Source organism: Ascaphus truei, chromosome 1 (genome assembly GCF_040206685.1).
Source record: "Ascaphus truei isolate aAscTru1 chromosome 1, aAscTru1.hap1, whole genome shotgun sequence".
NCBI lineage: Eukaryota > Metazoa > Chordata > Amphibia > Anura > Ascaphidae > Ascaphus > Ascaphus truei.
The window spans coordinates 131,127,860-131,143,352 of record NC_134483.1 but is presented as its reverse complement, the minus strand read 5'-3'; the positions used below and the strand labels follow the sequence as shown (position 1 = coordinate 131,143,352).

Below are 15,493 nucleotides of genomic sequence, written 5' to 3'. Positions count from 1 at the left end.
GACTGTTGGCAAATGAGTTAGGTTTTTATTATCTGTCCATACTTCAACCTCCCGCTTGGCACCTTCCAATAGGCTATCTCGGCTTTGGTTCCCCAAGAAAAGGAAACATGCTTCCGAAGGAGATTAGTTAGTGGATGCACCATAAGCGAGAAGTCTTGAATAAAGCGGAAACAAAAATTGGCAAATCCTTAGCAGAAATGTCACATTTGTGAGAGATGGCCACTCCCATACGTGCTGGATCTTTCATTCATCCATAGCTATTCCGGAGACCGAGATCACATATCCCAGAAATTAGATTTGTGACTTATCGAACAGACAATTTTCAAGTTTGGCATACAATTGATATCGTTGACGACGACTCAATACCTCCTTGACATGGCCTTCATGTTGCTGAAGGTCACTTAAAAAGATGAGTATAGCGTCTCTTACTTTTTCCAATAGCTCGGGAATTAGCAGAGTGGGTATCTATTCTTTATGGTGACTTCGTTCAGAGCATGGTAATCTATGCACGATCTCATTGTTCCCTCTTTTTTAGGATCAAACAACAGAGGTGCTCCAGCGGGTGACTTAGCTGGTGTAATGAAGCCCCTTTCAAGGTTTTTTACAACACTTTGGTCTTCAGACAGGATAGAGGATATATATGACTAGTAGCACCAGGCACCAGGCAGTAGTTCAATGGGACAGTCATTTTCCTGATGAAGGGGTAAGGCTTTTGCATCTTTTGGATCAAATACATCCCGAAAGTCAAAGTATTTTGTGGGTAGCAGGGTTGCCGCCACCTTATCTTGAATAGAACAAGAAACATTATGTACTGGTTCTACGGTCATCGAATTGGCTATGCATGGAAGATAATTTTGTAAACAGAATGTAGAGAAGAAGATGAGAGTTCGCAATTTCCAGTTGAATGGCATTGTCACGGCCACCCCTGAGATGACATCGAGAGGTGATTAAGAGAAGATAGGAGTGGAATCGTCTGCATTGTGATAGGTCGTTGAGCCACTGACTGAGCCACCTGTGCTGAAGCAGAGATTTCATTAAAACATGACCTTTTGGGGTACTTGAGAACTGGAGTTGGGAGCCACTGCAATACACCATCCTCCTACTATTATAGCATAGTAGTTATGATTTTAGGGTCTTATTCTATATTAGCTGATATGGCAAATATGGCCATTTTCTGACAAAATACTCCATTGACTTGAGTCGGGAATTTCGGCTGAAAATAGCCTGAGTGGCTGCTTTGGCAGATATGGAATAAGTCCCTTAGATTTCTTTACAGGGGCTTATAGTTTGTTCACTACAACATCATGTGATAGTGTAATGTTTTCCCTTGCAGAATATGTGGTCAGGCTGTGAGCTATTAGTCACTTCAATTTTTTTAATATAGGAACTATGTATATTTCCTGGTAAAATACTGTAAGAAAAAAAAAGTCTTGCTGATTCATAGGTAGCTAGATTATTAAAACAGAGCAAATATTTGACATCAGCCAGAAAAAAGAAAAACATTGATAACCCTCTTATCTTCAACGGGCAGAAATGTGGCATCATTGTAGGTGATAAAAAGACTGATACTGGGATAGTGACCTAATATATATAAGAAAGCCCCAATGCTACATCCAATATGACACATTATTTAGTTCATTACTACCTAGTTTTCTCAGTATGTTCTTACATTTTAACCTTTCAGGCACCGCTTACATGTCACGCATCCCATGGTGTTGGCTGCAGTGTTGTTTTGTATCCTCTTCTCTCTGTGCAGTGGAAGAAATACATAAGACAGTATAATTTCGGAAATGTAGGACCTACCGAAATGGGTTTACCGTGACGTGGCTGCATGCTTGAAATGTTTTGGCCAAAGAATTTAACTAAATTACACATATTTCCAAAAGAGAAAAAACAGATACCTATTAACTAAATCATTTGACATATTGAATGTAGCATTGGGGCTTTCTTGCCTGTTGTTGGCTAAAAGCACTGATGCAAGAACATACATGGTTAGACCCTATTTTACTTAAAGTTAAGCAAAACGTATCAATACCTTAGCGTAATCCCACCTTTATTATAATCTAAAATATGAGTAGGCTAGGACAGCTGGCTAATGTCTGAAATCACTTTCTATCTTTCCATATAAATATCGTCCCTGGAATGATCATGGCATGGAAATTGCCTCCTGCGTTAATGTTAAATGTGCTTCACCTTGGCTATTATTTCATATGCAAGGACCTGGCTTTGACTTAGTTTTTATATTGTAGGACAGGATTATTTCCTCATAATGAGCCTTCCCACTGATGACAACCGTCTAACTATAGCGTTTAACTCAGTCCTCTAGGACCTCTGCCGTTAGCTTAAAGGTCATATAAGATAATGTTGAAGCTAAAACCCTATCAATGCTGACTCGGGGTCCTGTCATGCAAAGGCAGTAAGAAAAGAGTCCATTGTGTGTCACTGGTAATAATGGCACCTGCGTGTTAGGCAGTAACAGCAAAGACTAACAAGTAGTTTTTTTTATTGTAGCTCAGGTGAGCAGCTCCATTATGGATTACATGTCCTCTTGAAGTACATTTGTTAATACTTTATCTAACACTGAAATAGTAGTTAAGGAAACACTATGGCCTTAGCGCACCAAAGAGCCCTTTCAGTAGAATAAAGCTTGAGGTGCGTTAAGTCTTAATACTGTTAGTAAATATGAGCTTAAATGTAAGAGCAGTTCCCCAATATCGTCACTTTTCAGGGAATCACTGTGTCCGTGATAAATAATAGTGAAAGGGGCCACATTGCCTGAAGGATAAATGTGGAATGTCAATTTAAAGCTGCAGTTCCAGCTGTCGTTTTGTTTAAAAAAAAATGTAAAAAATGAATTCAATATGTGCATTAATACAATCAATACACTGACAAGTGATTAGCTAAGTTGCTGATCGATCCATTCTCCTGTAATAGATTGCTGACATTCAGCTGGGGGTTCACTAAATGCATCTTGGGTAATCTTCTGCTAAATTGACAGCCAAAGTTCTGTGAGAAAGCTCATGTGGCCAGGCAGGCACTAGATTCAATTGGTTCACTGCTAGAGAGAGCAAGGCTCAAAAAGATGATGCTGTTTCAGAAGGGGAAGGGGATGTGACTTTGTAAATGGTTGCTATAGGAACAAAAATGCTTGTTACATTAGAATACATTAAAAATGTCTTTAAAATGTTTATTTTTTATTTTTTTAAATGCTACAAGTATTTTCTCATTGTACAAAAACTGATTTATTAAAAAAAAACATGTAGCATATTGCTTGAACCGCAGCTTTAACAGATAAAATAACAACTTTAACATACTGCTTCCCAGTAAGATGACTTGTCAGGAGAAGAGGAGAAAAGCAGGCCCTACAGAACAGCATAGCACCAATAAAGTAACAGCTTTCAGCTTAGCATGTTTAGAAATGCACACTGAAAAATAGATTTTAAAAAATGGTTACATTTTTATTGAAAATTCATCCATCACCAACATTTAAACCCCAAAACACATATGTCATCTGATCACTTTGAAGATAGGATGGATTTTTGTGTAAAAGATCTTAGTTTGTGCCCCATCTATGTAGTTTTATGAAAATTCGTTAGATTAAATTAGATTGTAAGATTGTAGCACTCAGTTAACTTAAAATGTTATACATCGCTCAATACATAAAATTAGTAGTAGTAGCAGGGAATTCTGTCATTATAAAGCAGTTATATTTCGGACGCGCAAGTTTTTTCTTTTTATTAGTTTTTATGTATAGTTTTTATATTTATATGACCCGGGGAAGAAACGCATTACCCCACACATCAGCGATTCCATTGCTGTTGAGGAACGTAACTTCTCATTTTGGCTGATAAAATTATATACATACAAGATGTACATAGAGACACTCAATAGAAAGTTGCAAAGTAATCTCCCATTGGAGCAAGTGGCCGAATTGTTCTCCCGGACAAGTGAAATTCCACAGAAAAGACCCTGGAGAGAAATCAGGTAAACGGAAAAAACATTGTTTATGGGGTGAATTGTGCTTTGAAGCTCTCTGAAGTTTAAATCAAGCGAGAATATTGCAGTGATTGCAACTTTATATATAATGCCTGGCTTTATTTATTTTTGTTATGGTCTTAACATTTCTGATTTGATTTTGTAACAATGCTCTCTCTCTCTTTCTAAATTTTAGTTACTAAAAGTACACGCTTCATGTAAGTTAGAAAAGTAATACTGTTTTGTGTTTCAATAAACTTTTGATCAGATCATAATGCGGCTTTGGTGTTGGGCATAATGTATTATTGCCGTTTATATATTTTGTTTCTTATGCACGTAGGAATGTCCTAGAAGTGTACTTAATTGAAACAAGTTATATCTCAATGCCTACAGTTTGCTTAACAGAGCTGTTTCCCCACATGTTTTGAGGGTGGTGGATACAGTATGTATTGTAATGCAGAATATTCAGTGACAAGGTACCAGCAGTGCCCCCTCTTGTGGTAATATTTGGATTATATGGTCAGCACGTGAGATTAACCTGTTGATTAAGGAACTCTAGTTTGTACAATATTAACTTTGAATTCTATCATTGCCAGACATGTATATGTACACTGTTCCATACACTTACCACTGTTGGAGCCTATTTGAAGTTGATGGTCAGACCAAGGGTAGTTAGCTTTTCTGCTGGCTGAAACCCATAAATGATATTTTTCAGCACTTTACCGACATTAAGAACTTTAGTAAAGTAACATATTTGGGGAGTTGGATTACAGGTGGTAACAAAGCCAGTGACACTCATCTCAGTTGATGAGCAAAGTATAGTGAATTAACACGTGTTGACTCCCATCTTTCATTTTGTTGAAGGCAAACATGAAAAGACATGTACTTGTATCTAAAAAAAAAAAATTATTGTCCAGGTATTTAAAGGAGGTACGTAGATAATAAAATAGTTTAAGTAAATAATACTTATGCTAAGTGTGTGCGAAAAGCTTAGAAGTTGTGAATATTGCATCTCAGTATATAAGTCTATAGTTAACATGACAAAATGAAGCATTCTCATTGGCCGTCATAGTTCAGGTGCGCATCTTCCAGCTCTTTTAAGGGGAACACCAATTGGACAATATCTTCGGGTGCATCACAATTGTTTAGATGACAGCTAGTGACCTGGGTACTTTCTTTAAACATAAAGGGTACAGCAAGAGAGATATTAAATATGCTCATAAAGGGGCTATCCAAGTAACCAGAGATTAATTATTGGTTCCCAAACCCAAGGATTTATTTCTACATACAACTCACAATGGGAGGATACCAGGGCTCATATAAGTGTTGGAGGTTGTCAGCTGATCGTTTAATTGTGGTTCCTGTAAGGCCTGTACAATAAGGACAATAAGTATATCACTGGTAGCAATGGAGAAATAAAATATAACATCTTAAATTATATTAATTGTCAATCCAGAGGAATTATTTATACAGTATACCTAAATGTATATGTAACCTGCTGTATGTTGGAATGACTTCAAGAGAACTGAAAATAAGAGTTCTTGAACATGTGGGTAATATACAACATGCACAAAGAGATTAGAACAATGGCAAGAGACTCACCGGTGTGGGAAGGCATTGTTTGTCCTGCCACAATGGTAGACCAGGATCACTGAGAGCAGTAGGAATAGAATTAAATATCCATGGGCATTACAGGAGGAAATATGGAAAATGTGTTGTAACAGCATGAGAGCAGATGGATTTTCAACCTGAAAACAATGGTTTCATGGGATTTGAATTAAGAATTGAACTTCACTGGGTTTTTGGGTAAAATATAGATCTAATATATAACTTATTTTTATTTCTGTACATAGTCCATATTGTAGAAGTAACTATTTTTACATTTTTATTTCCGATAAGATGTCATCAACCCTTGAGAGTATATAAGCCGACAACTTCCCTTGTACGGGATTCCGCTGACGAAGCTTCTTTAGCGAAATGCGCGTTGGGCGTGTCAGCATACAACAGCACGTCACGACACCAGCGCAACAGCATGCAAACACGGGAGCCCACCAGCAAGTGAAGGGATCAGTTTGTCTTACCTGTCTGCATGCGGGTCCTCTGGGCCCATTGGCAGATCGGCAATGCTGCATACCAGTAACTGCATGTTACGACTTCAATCTGGATTTATGCAAACTTGTACATATCCTTGCAGACCAGAACGTCACAATATTTTCCAATGGAGGACGAACATGCTACTTACCAGATAAGAATGATAGAATCATATTGATCAATTTGTCTGATACTCTATATATGTATTTTCATTAACGACTCATCCCTATTATTATATATTGCATTGTTTGTGTGCTGACCGGAACAATATTCTGTACTCTTTTACATTTTAGATCATTAGTACCCGGGACTCTACCTGGTTCAGTAATTCTGACCAAAACCTTGACCTTGCTGTTGCTTTGTGCTGATGTTTTTCTTTTCGTATTTTTAATCTTTATGGCTGTTTTTTTTAAATTGTATCTATGTAATAAATACTCACTGATTTTTTTTTATATACGCCCAGACTACTTTCCATTTATGAGGTGTCGGTCCCATCTTTTGGTGACTTTCTTTTCTGCTATTTACTGTACATTATTTACTGTCTACCTCGGAGGAGCACCCACACATTTATTTCACACAGATTTGATATGTGGCTAGAGGGTAGATTAGAGTAAATGGTTATCGATTGTGGTCCGTCAGTCTCTTGTTTCTAGAAATAAATGTATACTTATATAATACTGTGGGTTTGGATCTTGCTAAGATTGTGTACTGTCTAATTGTTAAATTGTTTGAGAGGTCTGTAGCCCCCTCTTAACTTAAGCTCATCCATCCCACTTCTATTTAATTAACCATTCCAAGTACGCACGTGAATGGTGGTGATGACCTTGCTGTCGCAATTAGAGTGGGAAATATTAATATACTTTGCACTTTTCGTTTTTTAGATTATTTTTGCATTGTTTTTAACCCGTTTTAACTGCACTATAGCTGACACAGCACAAAATTCTCCTAAATTTGCACCTCTTAGGTACTGCATACATGTCACTTATCCCATGCTATTAGCTATATTATTGTTTTGTTTCCTCTTTTCTCTATGCAGTGGAAGAAATACAAAAGACACAGTAAAAAAAATGGTAGTGTAGGACCTGCTGATAAGGTCTACCTTGAAGGGGTTGTAATTTCCTCTCTGAATGAGATGAGTGAGCTGATAGTTCTTGGGGATTTCAACTACAATTGGCTCGACCCTAAAAACAACAAAATCCAGACACAACTCAAGTCACTTAGCCTAATGCAACTAATTTCCCAACCCACACGGACAAACCTGAAAACTTACAACCATTCCTTGCTAGACTGAATTCTCTCCTCTAATGCCAGCAGAACCCAATCCTCAGGCATCCTTCCTGACATTTTCAGTGACCGTGCAATAGTGTACTGTGTAAGCAAAATCTAACCACCCCAATCAAGCCCTAAAGTTCTACTCACTAGAACGTTTTGAAACCTTAACCCACAACAGTTTCTGGTTGACCTTACCAGCTGCCCTCGGTACAGAATCGACCTAATTCCCGACCCCGATTCTGCACTCGACTATTTCCAATACGAGTTCTTAAAACTCTGTAATACCCATGCTCCACTACGCAGAATAAGGGTACGGGGGGCCCATGTTCCGTGGGTTACAAGTGACATTATAGCACTCTACCATCTTAGGGATGCCTTGTGGAAAAGCTACAAAGTAACTGGCACTACCAAGAATCTTAATCAGTACAGATGCCTGCGGAATATGTGCACAAGGCAAACAAGACATGCAAAAGCACAATATTACTCTGACAATCTTCGCCAGAATACATCAAACCCAGCTAACTTCTGGAAGGTTATAAACAATATATTCCAGCCTTCTAACCATCAACTAAAGTATGTAATATCATTAAGGAGGAAAAAAAAATCCACTGACGTAGATGCATTCAATAAATACTTTGTGAGTGTGCTAATAATTTATTAGCAAAACGCAACTCAAAACACAAACATGAACCTCATTCTGAGAGTACCCCTACAGCCCCATCCTTTCCCAACACTGCTCACAATTTTCAATTTGTCCCAGTATCTGAAGAGGAGATTACACAAGTGCTCCACAAACTAAAATTAAGCAATATGGACCTGACTTACTGAAATCTAAGTTCCTAAGACTTGGTGCCCCTTGCCATTGCCAAACCGATTGCTTCCCTAGTCAACTCTATTCTGTCTGCAGACCATATCCCTAAGACCTGGAAAACTGCCAGAGTTGTCCCAATCTTTAAAAGTGGGGACAAAAAAACTGTCTCAAACTACAGGCCAAACTCTCTTCTCCCAATACTATCCAAAGTTATGGAAAAATGTGTTCACTCCCAATTAAGCGACTACTATACAAAGACACATTTCCCTAGCCAATTCCAATCTGGCTTTCACCACAAACATTCCATGGTAACTACCCTCCTAAAACTTTGCAATGAGATCCAGTGTGGAATGGAACGGGGACAACTCACTGGTGCAATATTCCTAGATTTTGCAAAGGCTTTTGATACTGTTAATCATGTTATCTTGCTAAACAAACTCCAGTGCTCTGGAATAGAGAAGCATTCTTTAAACTGGTTTCATTCCTACCTATCAGGTAGATCTCAAAGTGTCCATTTCAGGCTCTAACTCCAACCCCTTGATTATCACCAGTGGTGTCCCGCAAGGCTCTGTTCTGGGGCCCTACTCTCTCGGTGTTCATCAATGATATTCCTACAGCTTGTAAGGAAGCCTCAATACACATGTATGCAGATGACACAATCCTATATGCACACAGCCCTAGCCTCTTCGACCTTGAACACATACTTCAATCTGACTTTTTGAGACTTCAAAATTGGATTTCCCTAAACAAACTGTTTTTAAACACTGACAAGACTATAACAATGGTATTTGGGACCAAGGGCACATTTTTAAAGCTTCCAATGAATGAGCTCCAGTTCTGAATCAACGCTAAAACCACCCTAGCCTGTGTTACTAGTTTCAAATATTTGGGCATATAGTTTGACTCCCATTTAACATTTGGGATGCACATTGATACCCTGACATCCAAAACCTATGGCAAACTAGGTGTAATTTATAGGAACAAACCCTCCCTAAGTCTGCTGGTCAGAAAAGCGTACCGCACAGCAGATGCTGTTAAGTTAAGTTGAGTGCAAATAGCCGCACGGCTATTCGCACTCAGTAGGAAATAAAATGGAAAAAAAAATAAACATCCCAGCCAGGAATCGAACCCTGGTCCACTCTGTTAATGGCCTGGAGAATAACCACTGAGCTATACGACTTTCTGATGCTTTTGTAGTGAATAAAGTCATAGAAGCCTATTGACATTACAGTGTTCATAGCAGCTCGGCTATTCGCACTCAGTTAAGTTGAGTGCAAATAGCCGCACGGCTATTCACAGTTGAGTGCAAATAGCCGCACGGCTATTCGCACTCTTAAGGAAATAAAATGGAAAAAAAATAAACATCCCAGCCAGGAATCGAACCCTGGTCTACTCTGTTAATGGCCTGGAGCATAACCACTGAGCTATACAACTTTCTGATGCTTTAGTAGTGAATAAAGGCATAGAAGCCTATTGAAATTACAGTGTTCATAGCAGCTCGGCTATTCGCACTCAACTTAACTGAGTGCGAATAGCCGAGCTGCTATGAACAGTGTAATGTCAATAGGCTTCTATGCCTTTATTCACTACATAAGCATCAGAAAGTGTTATAGCTCAGTGGTTATGCTCCAGGCCAATAACAGAATGGACCAGAGTTCAATTCCTGCCTGGGATGTTTATTTTTTTTCCATTTTATTTCCTACTGAGTGCAAATAGCCGTGCGGCTATTTGCACTCAACTGTGAATAGCCGTGCAGCTATTTGCACTCAACTGTAAGCAAGCAGCCCGCGCCCCCCCTACATAATCTTTCGCACCCCCAAGGGGGCGTGCCCCCCAGTTTGCGCACCGCTGTCTTAAAACACAGTTACTAAAACAACTCCACAATAAAAGAGACCAGGCAATCATGTTTGGTGGCGGTAAGGCTGCAGCTCAATGTATTAATAAATATTACAGCAAATTCACACTTAATATGTAACATCAACCTCCCGACTCCCAGACAAAAGATAACCAATACACCTGGTAATTAAATAACTAATGCTCTGCCCCTCAGCCAGGACCCTGAACAGTAGAATAGAACATCATAACAGATCCAATGCTACAAAAACAGTCGTGTCATGCTGCGACAACTAAACACCACTCGTTTTTTTAGATATTATTTTATTTAAATATGATTTGCAACCAGAAGAACACTTAAAGCAGCAGTCCGCACGGGTCGAGATTACATTTTTGGACTTCCTTTATGATATCTCCTCTTGCCCTTTCCAAAGCTGTATGCTTATTTGTTAAATCTGATGCTTCGTTCAGGAGATATAAGGGTTTGAAATATGAAGTGTCCGGGAGGTTAAAATGAAGCTCTCTCTAGAGCCCAGTGCAGATCAGCATCAGGTTAGAAAAGTCATGTTTGAACACGTTTTTTTTTTTTTTTTTTTTTTAAAGAGCAGGACATACTCAGGGGTGAGATGCTAACATTATATGAGTTAAACTCATAGGCTTCTTGGGGGGATTGCTGCTTTAAAATATATAATGGGGGGAGATTGGGGTTAACAGATGACTTCCTCAGTGCCAGTTAAAACAACTTTACCTCCCTTACAATGCCCTTATTTATACTTACTGTAGAATTGTCCTGCCCAAATACAGTATCCACCTGCCCCAAGCTGCCCCATCTGAACCAATACCCACTCAGCCACCCTGACCTTTCCTCCGCACTACCCCAAAACTACCCAGAGCCCATCGATAATTGGTGGCCAAGGAGTGGCTCAGTGGGTAAATGGCTCTAACACTCTGTGATAACATGGCATGACATTGAGAGCGAAGCTAAGGGAACCTGGTTCAATTCCAGGCGTCGGCTCCTTGTGACTTTAGCCAGGTCACTTTATCCCCCTGTGCCTCTGGCACCAAAATCATAGATTAGAAACTCAGCTGGGCAGGGACTGTGTCTATAAAAGTCTTATGTATAGTACTGCACACTATACTGTAATTATGAAGCGCTTTGAGTGCTGTATGAAATAAAGTTATTATAATATATCCAAAGTAATTTATCTTTTTTTCCGCTATTTGAAAGCAGATAAGGAAGATGCAGGTTTACTCCACGACCTCAGAGCCTACGATGCTGCTAACTCCAACCCCTCCCCGAAACCTCCGTAAGTAAAGTACACACACACAAAGGTCTGGAGGTACAATGACCGCAGCTTCTATTCAAATACAGCAAAGGGGAGGTGGTAACACTGCCAGAGTGCTCCCCCCACAGGTGAGGCCAATGATGCTTACATCAGGGCCCGCTAGTCAGGACTGTCCAAAGTCCCAGCTGCTCAACTGACCCGTTAGCTTCATGATGGGTCCAGGTACTCAATGCACAATGAGCCCTGCCCACTCTCCCACCACCAGGCATTACCGTAACTGAGCCCCATCTGGCAAGGTTACCCTGCACTTACCCCCCAACCAGCCTCCACCAATGGGGCTATTTAGCCAGAGTCACCGAAACCTTCCACACCTGATCTGAAGGAACAGACACACCTTTTCCTGCCCAAACTCCCCAGAAACAGACCACCCAATAACAGCTCACAAAGCCCCCAGTGGTGAACTAGGGGGCGTCCCCAGTCCCATGTTACCCCTCTGCTAATTGCCAATGGGGCTTTCAGAAATGTGCCCGCCTGTCAAAAAATGGCAGCAAGGACAGGGCTCAGCAAGGCAGCCATTAGAAAAGCTGTGATGTCATTGGTAGATAACGTTGCGGCCTTCAATTGGTGACCCCCTTGACTGCCAGGTTTGTAATATGGTGGCCATATTTGTGATTTTCTTGTTTCTCCAAACCGCCACACAAAAGTTTAAATATCTGGAGAACCAGAGGGTCCCTCAACATTGGGGGACCATGGCTCAGGTTCAGGAAAGATTCAACAAATATATATGCATTCGCGTGGAACTGCAGCTTTAAAGCAGAAAAACGTGACAATCTTTTTTTTATTTAAAGAATTCAGTTCTGCGGTATTAGATAATACTGTCTGCGTTTTTTTTTTAAACTTCTACAGCCATTTTGAATGTTTTTTTAATGCACTGATCATCATTTGGTTGCTACAACAACCATTTAGAAAGTCATATCCACTTCCTCTTTGGAAACAGCTCTGACACACACCTTTTTGAGCTCTGCCCGTTGGCAACAAAGTATTGCAAACAGATCTTTTGCTCTGTTCCAAACAGCAGACTGTCTATTCCTCTGAAAGCTGGAACAATAATGTGTTGCACTTAGTAATATAATGTTACATATCAGCTGCAGCATTTCACAGACTGCAGCAAAAAGTTAGAAGGCGGCCATTTCGTTAGGCACACAATCAGGATTTTTACATATTTATAACAGGAGCACCAAACAATTGGCAGCTTAGGTTAGAATGTAGCATTATACATTGTCACATGCTTTACATATACAAATAAGAAAAAAAGAAAGAAAAAAATGGCGGGAATGTAGTATTGCTACTTTAAATTCTCTATGGTTATTTTGCATTAATATAGCTGCTGCTTGACTATATCACTAAATTCTACCATAACTTCATAATTTACACTTCTGTCTTTTGTGTTACATTTAACACGTTTTTAGACCAATTCTGCAGTTCTTTCAATAACATTTTGCGTTTAGACTTTTTGGAGTTTTTTTTAAGGGAGGTATGGTCACACTGCTTACAGATTTAATCTATATCATATACTGTAATTTCTAAGAAAATTTAAAAAAAATGGTAAAATATGGTCCTGAATATTTATTAAGGCTTCAATATCCTGTGTTTACATGAAAAAAATGTTTTCTTACAGCGACTACATACAGTATTACAGAAGCAGTAGCTCAGCAGAAATGTCACTGGCTTGGAAGTGAGTGAACCAGGTTTGAATACCAGTGTCGGCCCCATTTGACCTTGGGCAAGTCACTTTATCTCCCTGTGCCTCAGGCACCAAAATTAGATTATAATCTCTTCGGTGCAGGATTTGTGCCTGCAAAATTCTATGTACGGTACTGCGTTTACTGTCACTGATAAATAACAAATATATTATTTTCTCTTACATTATCCAAAGGGCAATCCTTCATTCACAAAATGTAGATACTGTAGTTCCCCCCTTGCATGGTAAACCAATTAAGATAGTATTTGGGTCCTCTAGTGTAGATAAAGCTTGAAAACCAAAGTGTTACTAACTGTATCCACCCAAAAAATGAAACACTTTGAGGTTTATTTATTAAACTATGATAGTGCCGATCGGGGCTCGATCGCACGGAAACTCCCACCAAAGTGCAATCTGCACTTTAATTAATAAACTTTAGCGTAAAATCCAAGAAAAAAAACCTACGATAGCATTCCCAGACACACAGGATGGAGATGCCAAGGCATTATCACGGATTCACCCAAATTCTAGGTGCCTGGGGCACATCCACACAACGTGATTTAGCATACAGCATGCTAGGAAAGCAGAAAGTTTTACCCTGTTCAAGTGATAAGCAAATAAAAATACCACTTATGAGCACATCCACGTCTCAGACAGTTCCGCAAGCCTGCCTTTTCCCCATAGTCAATCAGCGTACAATGCTTCCACTGCAACCAAGGATTCTGGGTAATGGCATGCAAATGAGCGTTCAAGTGATAAATCAGCGCTGCTGCTGTTTGCACACGCTAAGCTCTGCCACTAGGATCATTATTGTCATTAAATATAATTGCCTTTCTCGCACCGTGGCGTTGTTGCTGCAGGGTGCGTGTTGATCTTTGCAGTGCATTTTTGAAATGCATGTGCTAGGGTGCTCGAGAGTCTTGTGCTGGATGAGTATCTGTAGATTTCTCTCTTTCTTTTTTTTCCTGTGTCTCCAGGGCAGGGTTAGTTGGGTTGGCTCAGTGTCACACACAGATGTGACTCTTTACCCTGCAAACCTACACCGTGACGGCTGAGGAGGAAGAAAGAGAGGAAAGGAAGGGGGGAGAAGCAAATTCTTCCAAACCCCACATTCACACTCACACACACACACACACACAGAGAGAGACACTCAGGGGCTGAAGAGAAGCCACAGGCAGCATAACCAGTCTCAGGGCAAAACTTATTGAAGTTTTTGTAGCTTCAGCCTTTCTTTCTTTGTACTGTCAGTATTTCAGCGTTTGTTTCCTTCTGAGCCTTTCCCACCCCCTAGTGTATGGAGCAGTGTCTGGACTAGCTGTGCTGATAAGGAAGAAACAACAGCAAGGGCAGCTGCAACAGCAGCAGAGGGGGGAAAGAGGAGCTGTGTCTGTGTGTCTACTGTGTCTCAGCATAGAAACAGACTGAAGACTTTCTAAGATCTCATCTCTTTCCTGGTCTCACTCACCCACCACCCATCCTGCCCTAGCCACATCTCCCCCCCCCTTCCCCCCTTCATTGCAAAAAAAAAGTTTAGTTAGGATTCTTATTATTTTATCACCAACCCGCTTATTTAGAGAGTTGTATGCAACAGACTTCTCTTTTGGACTATAATATATATAAATATATATATATCCAAGTTTCATTTTTTTGAGTGTCTTCTCCAGAACATAAACTCACCAAAGGGGGGCAAAAACGTGGCAAGGAAGAGCTGTGCTGTTTCAGATCCTTTTTAAGTCACATTAAGTAGGACAAATACACAATCAGAGGAGCTATTCCTCCCTCCCATCCTCTATACTTCTCCCTCCAACTCCTGATGCCTCTGGACGTCTCCGGCGTCTCCTGAACTCCTAACTTTTGGCTGGGGACCTATTCTCCTTTAAGCAAGACTCGTAACCCCCCATTTGTGTTGTTGTTGCTTGAGTTAATTGCTGCCTGAACAAGACATCTGAAGTTTGTTGACAAGATAGCTGGGGGAAAGAGCAACAAGAGTTGAGGACAGGAGGAAAGCTGGACAGACACTGACAAAAACTCTCCTGCCTCAGCTACTTGGAAGATACCAAAGGGGTGTGCAAGTGAGAAGCAGCATGCAGATATGGTAAGTGAGCAGCTCCCTCCAGCTATTATGTACAGTGTACACTCATTGTATTGATCTGATTTAATGAAGTGTTTTGATTATACAGTGTGTGCGTGCGTGTGTGTGTGTGTATGTGTGTGTATAGGCATATCTGGGTGAGTAAAATATACTTGTGTGTGTATGTGTAAATAAATATATAGAGAGAAAGAGATTATATCTATATATACATACATCTGTGTGCGTATATTTTTATTTATATATATATATATATAATATATATATATATAATATTTTATATTTATATATATATATATATATATATATATATATATATATATATATGCATTTGTATATCTTTGTATATACATGCATTTGTATATCTTTGTATATACATATTTGTATATCTATAT

General features: G+C 39.7%; 1 protein-coding gene across 3 annotated transcripts in view; it reads left to right on the top strand.

Moving 5' to 3' along the window:
* Positions 1-14,013: 14,013 nt before the first annotated feature.
* Positions 14,014-15,493, top strand: part of BNC2 (basonuclin zinc finger protein 2) — a 556,774-nt gene continuing 555,294 nt past the window's right edge. For 2 of the 3 annotated variants that reach the window (XM_075594823.1, XM_075594800.1), the window contains exon 1: positions 14,015-15,104. In XM_075594823.1, coding sequence (XP_075450938.1) covers positions 15,102-15,104 — 3 coding nt within the window. In that variant the 5' untranslated portion in view covers positions 14,015-15,101. Of the gene's footprint in view, positions 15,105-15,493 lie in introns of all 3 variants that reach the window. The other variant, XM_075594792.1, reaches the window with a different exon arrangement.